A 12,513-nucleotide genomic window follows, 5' to 3' on the forward strand; every position below is an offset into this window, starting at 1 on the left:
TCTCTTCCAGAGGGTTAGGGACTGCATGGGGAAGATGGCCAGGGAAGATGGTGTGTGTGTGTGTGTGTGTGTTGGCACAGATTGCCTCACTATTTCCCTCATAAAAGCCTCCATTGGTCCTAAATGCTCTCTGCCAATGCAAGAGACGCTATTGGTTACAAACCCATGAGGTTAGACCCACTTTGCAGGATGATGCGATCTAGGAATATAAGCCTGTTACATTGAAAAAATACATCACATTTAAATTGCCAGCCAAATAAGCATGAAGAAAGCTACTGTACTCACAAATATATTATGTGGCAAGGCTTTTGAGCGAGCTACTGCCTCTCAGCCTAAAATACAATAATACAAAGATGCCACAAGTCCTCTCTGATTCAAAGTAAAACAATCCTGGAAGCACTATTCTAGGAATTTCTCACTGGTTGGGGATGCGGTGGGCATGTAACAGTACTTAAGAACCCAACAGGCAACTCCATTACTGCTTAGTTAAACAATTATTTATTCTTTGGTTGCCCAACCAAAGAACAAATCATTAACCCAATTCACTCAAGGATGCGCCTCAGTTTAAATATGCCAGGACAATCGATTTCCCCCAAATGTCCCTTACCACCGTATCATCATAGAAGTTTCTTTTTAAAGGAAAAAAAATCAAAAGCTTTTACGATATCTGGCTTGAAACACTAAGTCAGTCTCCTGCACAGACTGTTTTTGTTGAAAATGGAGAACCTATAGCCCTGCAGAAAACTATTCACTTTGTTTATTTACTCTATCTATCTATCTATCTATCTATCTATCTATCTATCTATCTATCTATCTATTAAATTTATACTCTGCTTTTCCTCCAAAAGGAGCCTAGGACTGAAAACAAAGGATAAAATTATTTTAAAATCTCAAAAACAATTTCAGTATGAATGCAGACTTGGATAATAGGTCAGTATCCATGACCATTGGTTATTCTGTCTGGGGCTGATGTGCATTGGAGTCCAGCAACTGGAAAGTAACAAGTGGCTCATCCCTGCCTTACAAGAGCACTTATCTCTGTATACATAAATACTGTGCAGTGTATTCTTAGATTCTTATTTTAAAGGGCAAATGTATCCATTCCTTTAAGTTTACAAAGCTAAGCACACTTACTAGAAAATGTTCCCCTAGAACATGCACAAGCATGTTTAGGACTGGGCCCCTCTTGTGGAGAGGCATGTTTAAAAATAAGCAACTAAATCTATTGTCTAATGACTAAGTAGACAAAAGTACTTCACTCTTTATTTGCTTCACTGAGGGACAACAGAAGGACCGTGATGATTGCTTGTGGTCTCCTCTTTTGTCTAGGCAACATGTGTCTATAACCAGTTTCTGACAGTGAATATTTTTATTCCTGTGCCTTTGGGGAACCGGGATGCCGCAGACCAGCAAAGGCTGAAGTTCTGGTGGGTTTAAACTGGTGTTTAAAGAGATCCTGTGCAAATGTTCTTACCTTTTCTTCACGAGCCTCCAGGTTGGGAGTCCTCACGGGAGCATGAGGGATTCCACTCTTTCGGCCCCTGTTCTCCGGAAGAGGGTTCAAGGGAAGCCCGCCACAAATTTCTTTCAGGCTGGACATGGCTTGTGAGGGGATGTAATTAGAGGAAGGAGATCATTCACAGAGAGCTACTGCCTGAGGGGCAAGACAGAAGGTAGAGGCTCTCTTTGGAGAGTTCTGGAGGGTCTTCAGCAACTTTGAGGTGACCCCTGAGGAAGGCAAGCTGCTCACTGGCTTTTGTATGTGCACCTCCAGTTCTCTGGAGAAAAGACACCATGCCTCTCAGACACACCTATTCAGTCTCCGCAATCCTATTGGCTTCTCCTGCCTCCTCCTCCTAAAGAATAATTCACAGGCCTACTGATTATTCTCTGGCCGTTCTTTGCGCGTGCTTTTGGCCCTGTTACTTTGAACCACATTCGGCCAGCTTATGTACTTTGCGCGCACACACATTCACTACTCTGAGGGGCCTGGTGGTTTTTGCAAGGGTTTGAACCAACTGAAAGACACAGCAGCGTGTGTCACGTTTAAAGATTATACAATCTCACAAAAAAATTCAAATCTTCCTATTTGCGTGTTTTCATTTGTGGGCCTTAATGTAGATCACCTTTGAGACTCCCCTACCCTGTTTATATTATAATTAGTAGTAGTAGTAGTAGTAGTAGTAGTAGTAGTACCCTGCCCATCTGACTGGGTGACTTCCAACAAATATAAAACACCAGACATTAAAAACTTCCCTACACAGGGCTGCCTTCAGGTGTCTTCTAAAAGTTGTATAGTTGTTTATCTCCTTGACATCTTACGGGAGGGCATTCCACAGGGTGGGCGCCACTAGGTATTAAATCATCTGTATACCACCTTGGGGTTCCAGTAATCACTAGCAGAGCTTTACAACAAGTTAAATTCACAATAAGGTGATGAATTATGATGAATTTAGAAGGGGAAGAAATGGAGGCAGTGAGAGATTTTACTTTCTTGGGCTCCTTGATCACTGCAGATGGTGACAGCAGTCACGAAATTAAAAGACGCCTGCTTCTTGGGAGAAAAGCAATGACAAACCTAGACAGCATCTTAAAAAGCAGAGACATCACCTTGCCTACAAAGGCCCGTATAGTTAAAGCTATGGTTTTCCCAGTAGTGATGTATGGAAGTGAGAGCTGGACCATAAAGAAGGCTGATCGCCGAAGAATTGATGCTTTTGAATTATGGTGCTGGAGGAGACTCTTGAGAGTCCCATGGACTGCAAGAAGATCAAACCTATCCATTCTTAAGGAAATCAGCCCTGAGTGCTCACTGGAAGGACAGATCCTGAAGCTGAGGCTCCAATACTTTGGCCACCTCATGAGAAGAGAAGATTCCCTGGAAAAGACCCTGATGTTGGGAAAGATTGCGGGCACTAGGAGAAGGGGACGACAGAGGACGAGATGGTTGGACAGTGTTCTCGAAGCTACGAACATGAGTTTGACCAAATTGCGGGAGGCAGTGCAAGACAGGAGTGCCTGGCGTGCTATGGTCCATGGGGTCACGAAGAGTCGGATACAACTAAACGACTAAACAACAACAACAAGGTGATGAAACATATTTTTTTTAAAAAAATCACAGCAACAAAATGTCCTATAAAACTGACACCAACATGTAAGTCTACAAAGAATCATGGGAGCCATACAACGGTAGCATAACATAATGACAAAACCTCCAAATTGCTATAAAACAAGGCAGCCCTTTCCAGGCATTTGATGTCCACCCAGAAAGGAGCAATGTGAACTCTCCTCAGGAGAGATTTCTATAACGTTGGGGTCACCTTTGAGAAGCCCCTGTCCTAAGGCAAGCCCCTTGCTTCTCTGATCATGAGGAGGGGGAGGGACTCTGAAGAGGATCTCAATATGTGCCTGGCTTCATAGAGGAGGAGAACAACCCAACTATCCTATTCCATTCAGTTGGCTGCCTCAGTCAGCCAATTTGGGGTGTCAAATGGCTGATTATTTAACTTACTCTTATCAGGCACTTCCAGACCATCATATTTTAGTACAGATCTCTCACACCTCCGGGTACGTGCTAGAATAATATGCCTTTTACACAGTAAGAGCACACCTTCCTAATTCACCCCCACCAGCCCCAGTGATGAAAACATGTGTAATGGGGTGGACGAGGGGGGGGGTAACTCAGATGAACCAAAGCAGAAGTGAAGTGCTTCTTACTATCTTAAGTCTTACACACATGGCCCACAAATGCCTTGGGGAAGAGAAAGAAAAGAATGAAACATTTTTGCAGAGCAGGGAATTAAGTCAAAGGCACATTTGCCAAGGGTGGGGATAATAAGCCTGTTATCAGAGCGCTGCAGGCCTGGAAATCTGGCTGGAAGAAAGGAATGAAGAAAGGAAAGAAAGGAATGGCTGGTGGAAATTTTGCCTCTGAATATGTCCCACTCATGCAGTCAGTCAGAACTATTGCAGAAAGAGATTAGAAAATCCACTTTATGGCTCCAGTAGGCAGTAATCAGTTCTGGTGATACCGTACAGACACTCAGGGGCTAAAAACAGAGAGTTGTGGAAATCGTAATGTGACCCAGTAAACAGACTGCTTGGGAAGATATAGAAACTAGGGTTCAAACCCCACCTAATCTGCAGATTCGCTGGGTGGCCTTAATGAAATTTCTGTCGTTCAGCATTGACACACCATCTGTAAAATGGGTATAATGCAGTGATGTATTTGGTGGTGTTGCAGCAAGAAGACAGGAAAGGATCGCAGCAGTGAACAGTGATCAGTATGCGTGTACGCAACATGCAAACATAACCACACGCATAGTTGTGGAAACATTTTGTGACTGTGGGTAAGCCGGGGGGGGGGGACTTCAAGTTGGCAGGGCATGGTAGTGGCCCTCTAAGGCCTCTGTATCTGGCCCTAGATACTCTTCCCAGGCCACACACTCTCTCCTCAGGCTACATTCATCACTGGCCTGCTTCGCACCCCAAATATTTGTGCCCAGCAGGAAGGTGACCTTGTGCTCTCATAATGCCTTCTGCTTGTTTGGGTGAAGGCTAGAGAGGGTGAGTGTGAAAATCAGTCGAAACAAAATTAAAAAATTCCTTCCAGTAGCACCTTAGAGACCAGCTAAGTTTGTCATTGGTATGAGCTTTCGTGTGCATGCACACTTCTTCAGATACCCAGATCTAGTGTGGTATTGCGTCCATCAGGAGAGGTCCATGTGGAGTCCCTTTTTGTGTAACATCTTTTCGGTGGTAGTTGGTGGTCAATGTTCTGTTCATTAATGTGTTGGGAGAGTGGTGGTTGTTCCCCAGTAGGTTGAGAGATGTTGTGTTGTGGGGATGTTGTTTGTTCTACTTTGTCTTGTTCTTGTGTGTGTTAAAAGTACTCCTTCAGGCATAAACGGCGGAAAAATGCTTCCAAGTCCCCGCAGAACTGAATCATGTGTGGGGATTTGGCAGGGCAGAAAAGACTGATTCCTCAGCTGGGCTGAGTGTTTGCTGTGAGAGATTGACAATATTGTTGATCTTGTTGTTTTGATTAGTAGCCTGTAGGTTGGAAAGGTTAGAGAGTTTTTTGTTTTTCTGTTTTTTCCAATAACTCCAGTTGAGAGTAGTAAATGGTTTGTTTTTCCTTGTGGAACTCTTGCCAGGCTGGGTGATTCCTGGTAGAGTTGTCCTTATATATAGTGAGAGTAATACCCCTGAGTAATACCCCTCCCCCCTCTCACTATATATAAGGATCTGGTGACTTCTGTTTCACTGTATCTGAAGAAGTGTGCATGCACACGAAAGCTCATACCAATGACAAACTTAGTTGGTCTCTAAGGTGCTACTGGAAGGAATTTTTTTTTTTGTTTCGACTATGCCAGACAAACACGGCTACCTACCTGTAACTGTGAAAATCAGATAACTGCTCTCCCACTTTTGCCTCTGGTCGCACAGACTTGGTGCCTGCCAAGAACCCCTGCCCCTTATTTATTTGTAATAAAAAAATAAAGGTTACCCTTTGTTGTTGTTCATTGCTTGGAAGGGGCTTGTCTGTTGTGTGAGGGTTTTGTTGTTGCCTGTGTTAGAACATAGAACATTGCCCTGAATCAGGGCATGACCCATCCAGTCCAACATCCTTTTTGTCAAAGTGGCAAAAGAGTTTTATCACTTTGCGGGGGTACGGGGGGGTAGGTATTTTTGAAAGTAGTTCTGAGCACCACCAGTTTGTGTGTGTGTGTTGTTGTTTTTTAATCTGTGATGTGGGTTGGCAATGCCCATAACAGTTTCTTAAATTTTCAAATCTGCCTCCATACGCAAAAGCGGCTGAGGACCCCTCTAGTCTTTTTGCTGTAAGAGACTGCCCTGGCTCTCCTTATGGAACTTTGCCCTGGCTCTCCTTATGGAACTTTGCGAGGAGAAAACACGGAGGACTGATTACAAAGTTGTAAAGGGCTGGGCTGGGTTTCAATATCGTGAAAGGGCAGCTAATGGTTATGTATTTTACTTGCAAAGCCACTTGTGGGATATTCTGTCTCAGATGCAAAAAACAAAACAAAAAAACCCCACCTTGGCTGGCCTTGGGAAGGACACACCTTGACTTGGAGCAGGGAAGTGATCTACTGTTTTGCCTCTGGCAGCAAAATAACTTTGCATGAGCCTGTAAACCCCAGGGAGATGGAGAAACCCCAGCCTGCACTGCAGCCAGTCCGCCAAAGCATTGCTTAGCTTCCAACCAGCTGCAAAAATTCAATCTTACTTTTCCTTGCTTAAATCCAACTTCTGCTTCTCCTTCCAGACAGGCTCTGGCAGGTAATTAATGCTGCTCATTAATCAGCATCCATCCTTAGTGGTCGAAGAAGCCACTAAGCAGGACAGCACATGTCCGATCACAGCAGCAATTTGTTAAACCCTCCTTATCGTGGACCACTTTGCCTCTGTCGCCCGCCTGCCTTGGTGCTATGCGCATCTGGCGCCTGCTGCTGTTGGCCGTTATGACTGACGGGGGCGCTGCAGAGACACGAAACGACCCCGAGCCTGGCCGGTGCGAAGGGGGAAGCAACGGAGGAAGGAGCGCTTTCCCCGCGCGTCGCCGCCGGGCATTTGGTTTTAAAGGCCCTGGACAAGAGCAGCGTCGGAGCTGGAGGCTTGACGGGCTCTTGCGAACCGGGGGAAAAGGAGAAGCTCTGCGAGCGAGCAAACACGGACACGTGCGTCTGGAGAACGGCGGCAAGCAGCCTAAGGAGTGCGCAAGTGAGATGAAAAACACAGACACGCACACGTATAAAAGGACAGGAAGAGGATCGCATGTCAGAATAATCCCTTTTGCAGCCAGACGGGGCTAGAGGGGACCGAGGTGGCCGGCAAAGGCGATCGCCGCGGGGTTGGGGCGGGCCAGGAAGAGAGACGCGAGCAGCTCGGCGCAAAGAAGCCTCGCCTCCCAAAAAAATTAGCTCATCGTCATTTTTTTTTTAAGAAGGCACTGATCCAAGGCACCTGAAAGTGAAGGAAGGGGCTATTCTCCAATCCCCACAAAAGCCACCCAAGCCCAGCGCTGCCCTGAATAGTAGTAGCAATAATAATAATAATAATAATAATCCATTTTCTTTTAAAGCCGGTGGAATACATAGGATCGCCTCTGAGAGACCGGCGATAGTCCAAAGTGGGTGGGGGAGAAGGCCGTGCTTCGGCGACCGAGGAGGGGGTGGTTGTGGGGTGAGAGGGTGGTAAAACAAAGGCGGCATTGCCCTCGATTGCCCTCGCGTTAGAGAAGCGCCAAAGCGCGAGTCAGTCCTGCGCGAGGAGGAGGAGGAGGAGAGCCGAGTGGAAACATTTGGGCGGCCAAGGGAAGGTCCGAAGTGAAATCGAAAGTTGAGCGAACTCCGAGGGAACTTTCGCCCTCCGAGCTGCGTCGTCGCCTTGACCCTGCGAAAGGTCGGCGGGCGAGGAGGAGGAGGAGGAGGAGGACCAGGCTTGCTCCGCTCGGCTTGCTGTGCCAGACGTGTGAACTTCACCTCGTCTCGGGGGGGGGGGCGAAGCGGGGAGGGGGCGAAGGGGCTCTTCCCCGAAGCAGGCAGCCGGCGCTCTGACTGAAACCATTGGGAGGCGATGGGCGGCTGAGGTGGACGCGCCGGGGGAAGCGAAGCGGCCGCGGAGCTGGGAAGCGCGCCTTAGATCCGAGGGGGAGAGAGAGAGAGAGAGGAAAGAGACACGCGCAACGGGTTCCCACCCACCCCTTCAGGGAAAGAGAAGCACGAGGAGCCCGCAGTCATCGCTGCCCTGAAGGAAAGTGTTTTTGTTTTGTCTGCTCTGCCCCCCCCCCTCAAAAAAAAGAATGGTCATGCGGGCACCAAGCTTGTAGAAATATAATCATTATTATTATTGCCCTCGCGCCTCCGGAGAAGATGGATTTCCTAGGCGGAGTCATGCAGCATAAGAGCATAACGCTGATCGTATTCCTGGAGTATATTATTTCTGGCCATCCTGGAGCAGGTAAGCGGAATTACGCATAGGTTTCCAATCAATGATGGGGAAAAGCTTTAAAGCCTCTTCGGAGTGTTTATTTGTAGGAAGAGGCGAAGTCGTCCGTTCTTTCTTTCGATGTATATAGCCCACTCTGTCACCGAGTCCAGAGGCTGGCAATACCTGTGTTTCATCCCCGCCTAGGTCCCGGTTGTTCCCATTTCAAAGCCAGAAAACAGAGGCACAGAGGACGGTAATTCTCCCAGAACCATGCTGCACTGGGATTCAGACCAGGTTGAAATGGGATTACTGGTTTTTTCAACAGTGAAATCTTAGGCAAGAATTTTTTGGTTTGCACAAATGCTCAGATGCCAGGCTCTACTATAAGGAGAGCCATGCAAGATTGAGAGTTATGATTCCGTATTCAGCACACTGTCGTGTTTGTTGCAAGTACAGTACTTATAGAATCACAGAATCATAGAGTTGGAAGAGACCACAAGGGTCATCCAGTCCAACCCCCTGCCAAGCAGGAAACAACTTGAGATAGGCTGTGACTTTGGGTGCATAATGTATGTGCATATCACTGCTTTGAGTTTGGACCTAGCACATAGGATAGTGTTGGGAATAAACATATGCTAATAAGAGCAACTTTCAACTCATGCCACAAAATGTGTCTCCCTCACCAATATGCACTGTTTCTCAGGAAGAGCATAGCTGTGTTTCAAACGCTCTCTGGTGAGGACTGAGATGCATTAGTGACGTAGAGCATGAACCATCCCCTCCCATCTGCATGTAGAAGCCCTCCAGTGTGCTCCTGTCTGTAAGCATGAGGCTGTGCCCTTGATGGGTCTCCCTCAGTGCTATCTACACTGATAGGCAGCGGTTCTCCAGGATGTCGGACAGGAGTTCTTGCTCAACCTGATATGGGGGTGCTAGAAACCGAACGCAGGACTAATGGCATGTGCTGAGTTATGGGTAGCATCGCTCCTCAACGATCTAAGGAGGGAGAACGATGGTCCTTCACAATTTGTGACCCAAAACACTGAATGCAGTCCTGTCTTTGGCATTACAAGCTGTTCAGGAACATACTTTCAACCTTGTTTCCTTCATGTGGCCTCCTCTACAAAAGGTAGCTATTTTGTTTGTAAATAGAACATCTTCTGTTTATAATATTTATAATTATATAATTGCACCTAGGGGCACCCTTGGAATATCCTGGGGGTGGTGGTGCAGGAGGCCATATGGCCCCTGGTTGAGAAACACTGAGCTAGAGCCCCACCACCTCCACCTGCAAGGGAATATGTTGCCCCTATGGTGAGTGTACCATAACGCACTTAGCCATTCCCAAGAACACAAGGCCCTCCCACACTTTTCATTGGTCGGTTCCACTTCTGTGGGAGTGGTCAGCACTCTAGGAGCCTAAAGAGACTAGTGGACTGCTGGATAGAGCCTTTTATCATTAAGAGTAGGTGGGCATATTGGCCGATGGTTAGCGCAGCAGAAGCGAGAGCTCAGTGGCTGTGGGGATCCTCTCATACACAGAACTGCATTTGGTGAGGCCCGATTGTGGCTTAGTTTTTAGACATTATGGCTCTTGCGTAAGGAAAGCCGCATGGTGGTAGTGAGCCTGTTGTAAACATTGAGTAAGAAAGGAAATGAACTCCACTTTGATGCTCTTTAACACCTGTAAAGCAAGGAGTCCATTTACTCTGCCAAACAGTAGGGCAGGCTATGTTAGTTTTGACCATGATATTCAAATTGTAGAGGAATTTGTTGAGAGGCAATCAAAGGGAATTCCTGGTTCTCAAATATACTTGTGAAAACCTAGATATCAAGGTGCATGTATGAAGTTTCAAATATATCCAAATTCCATTCAGCTGCATTTTTTCAACTCCAGATCTCTGTACAGCTTTCTATCTGCTGCACCACACCAGGCTGCATCTTCCGTCTATATACAGCTCCGTAGCCCATGCTTGCTACTTTGGTTCTGTGAAACAGCAGATAGGATGCAACCCCCCACCCCTTCTTGCCAGTGATTACATTGGGTGGTGGATTATACCCTTTAGCTTGGTTGTTCCTTCTTCTTTCCCATTTGTTCAACAGCTCTATGAACCGGTAAAACTGGTGTGAGTGTTTTGCTTTTTAACTCAGTGATGGCAAGCAAAGGGAAGCGGTCAGTAGTTTGGTTTTGTGTTGGTGAAAAGCATAATAATAATAATCTTGTGATGTACAATAGATGACAGATTATGGAACAGATGAATGCATCAGACAGTGGCTTCTCCCATTATCTATTCTCATCAGAATTGTTGTCACTTTCCATCAATCATACACGGCAACAATAAAATTTCCCCTTTATCCTGTAACCAGTATAAAATGTGTTACCATATTGACATTTAGCAGCTATATAAAGTTAGAACCGGGCAGAGTCTTCATACATTAGGGGCAGCATGCCTTGCAAGGTTTATATTACTCTGTCCTGGACTGTCGGATGTTATTGAAGATGTGCCACTGTGGGACTGCATTGGTTTGAGAGCTAAAACCTCTTCACTGACCCTGGTGACTCGGGTGACCTCAGCCATTGAGAATCAAGCCTGGCCTTATTTGCATAGCCCCACCCTTTCGTGATCTTATGGCCAACAAATTTCAAAGGGGATTAGACAAATTCAGGGAGGATGAGGCTACGGTACCAGTGGTTACTAAACCCGATGGCTATGTCCTACTTCCATGGTTGGAGGCAGCATGCTTCTGAATTCCAGTCACAGGAAATTGCAGCATAGCTGCCACGTTATCCCTTTTTTAAAGGGATTTTCCCTTATGCTGAATAGGCTTCCTCGCGAGAAAAGGGAAAACTTGGCAGCTATGAATTGCAGCAGGGGAAGAGTGCAGTTGTGCTCAGATCCTGCTTGCTGTTTCCTCACAGGCATATGGTTGGCCATATCGAGAACAGGATGCTGGACTAGATGGGCCATTGGCCTGATCCAGCAGGCTCTTCTTACGTTTTTATGACCAAATTCTGGCTCTCCCTGCTTGATCCCCCTGGATGCAAAGCTTTTGTACAATAGTGATACAGTATTGCTGAAAGACTGACGATCAGAAATTGAGGGATGAAGTTAGAGCGAACTGGTTGATATCAGTGGGACCATGCTGCAGTAGTTGGTTACTAGACTAAGTAGCATGGGTGTTTCAGCACAATTAAATATGTTTGGCTGCAGTAACCCCCCCCCCCACTTCCCTCAAACAAAGCAGAAGCAGAGGAGGTGACCAATGGAAAGTAGGAAACCATTTCAGATCCATTTTAATATTTCTTTAAGGGTGAAAGGGTAAATCAGGCAATAGGAGAGATGTGATTAGATCTGAGGGCTATGAATTAAGCAACAAGCTAGCATTCTGGTTATATGCCATCTCTGTTTTCCTTCAGAGGTTAGATAGATATTTCAGCAGTTTATGGTGAAGCTTTAAACAACCTCACTTTCCCATTTTACATTTAAATACCCTACTGCAGTCTCCACTGGGAAGAATAGCTCTCAAGATAACTTTAGTTTAAGCTATTTCATATCATAAGTGTCCCATTTTAAGTGATAATACAGATGGGAACTTCATCCATCCATTCGTTTGTTTTGCATGCTGCTTTTTCCATACACACCAAAAATGTGTGGCATCACTGTGTGGCAGATTCTGACCATGTTTAGCCAAATATTCAAAGGTGACCTCTTCGGACCTTCTTCTTCAGCATGCAGAGGCCTTAGACTGAAGCAGGCATGGACAGAGCTTAGGTGTTATATCACTATAGAGTAGTAAATCCCATCTTCTGCTCATACGTACCTCTCTTACCAATATTAGCTAGATCAGCCTTTACAAATCTGATGCCCTCCAGATGTTGTTGGACTATAAAGCTCATGACTGATGGGTGTTGAAGTCCCAAGAACATCTGGAGGACACCAGCTTGGTATAGGCTGAGCGAATTTTCCCCCAGATTAAGCTTCTTTACACAGTAGCACATACTTAAACCATGAAATTTGCTACCACAAGATGTGTTGATGGCCACCAATTCAAATGCCTTCAAAAGGCAATTAGAATTATTACGGGATACTTGATGCATTGCAGAATTATAACAGCAAACAAGAAAGATTACAATTTCAAAGAGCCTATGCATTTCAACAGTTATAAAGGAAGGGGATAAAGGGAAGAGACAGACTGCTTTAAGAAGTTAGGCTTCATGGAACTGATTAGCCTACTAAAATGTATATATAAAGAGGAAGGGACATATATAAAGAGCTTTTCCATTGCACCGTTTAGAATTAAAACTAGCAGCAACGCCTTTTTTCAAAAAGTTGGTTGTAGAAAGACTCCCATGGTTTTCCATTGCTCTCAAATGGAACATGAAGCATTGTGTGTGGTGTGACAACAGGAGCCTATGTACCATGGGTGTAGCCTGGATTTATTGTGGGGGGGGAGGCAGGCTTTATGTTGGGAGGGCAGAACCGAGATATCTGCAATGCAATTGGTTGGTTAGTTAGTTAAGTATTTCTATTTATTTACTTTATCTTGGGGGGGGCAGCA

The 12,513-nt window shown here is 45.7% G+C and overlaps 2 protein-coding genes across 2 annotated transcripts in view; one reads left to right on the forward strand and one right to left on the reverse strand.

The window, feature by feature from the left end:
- The window catches only part of UROC1 (urocanate hydratase 1), a 54,600-nt gene extending 52,820 nt beyond the window's left edge, over positions 1-1,780 (reverse strand). The window contains exon 1 of the mRNA XM_060271395.2: positions 1,475-1,780. Within this exon, the coding sequence (XP_060127378.1) occupies positions 1,475-1,600 (126 nt within the window). The 5' untranslated portion in view covers positions 1,601-1,780. The remainder of the gene's footprint in view (positions 1-1,474) is intronic.
- A 4,833-nt stretch (positions 1,781-6,613) lies between these two features.
- Positions 6,614-12,513, forward strand: part of LOC118080763 (netrin-4-like) — a 67,675-nt gene continuing 61,775 nt past the window's right edge. Inside the window, exon 1 of the mRNA XM_035106497.3 lies at positions 6,614-7,983. Coding sequence (XP_034962388.1) covers positions 7,896-7,983 — 88 coding nt within the window. The 5' untranslated portion in view covers positions 6,614-7,895. The remainder of the gene's footprint in view (positions 7,984-12,513) is intronic.

The sequence above is a fragment of the Zootoca vivipara genome, chromosome 2, assembly GCF_965207765.1.
Source record: "Zootoca vivipara chromosome 2, rZooViv2.hap1.1, whole genome shotgun sequence".
NCBI classification, from domain to species: Eukaryota; Metazoa; Chordata; class Lepidosauria; order Squamata; family Lacertidae; genus Zootoca; species Zootoca vivipara.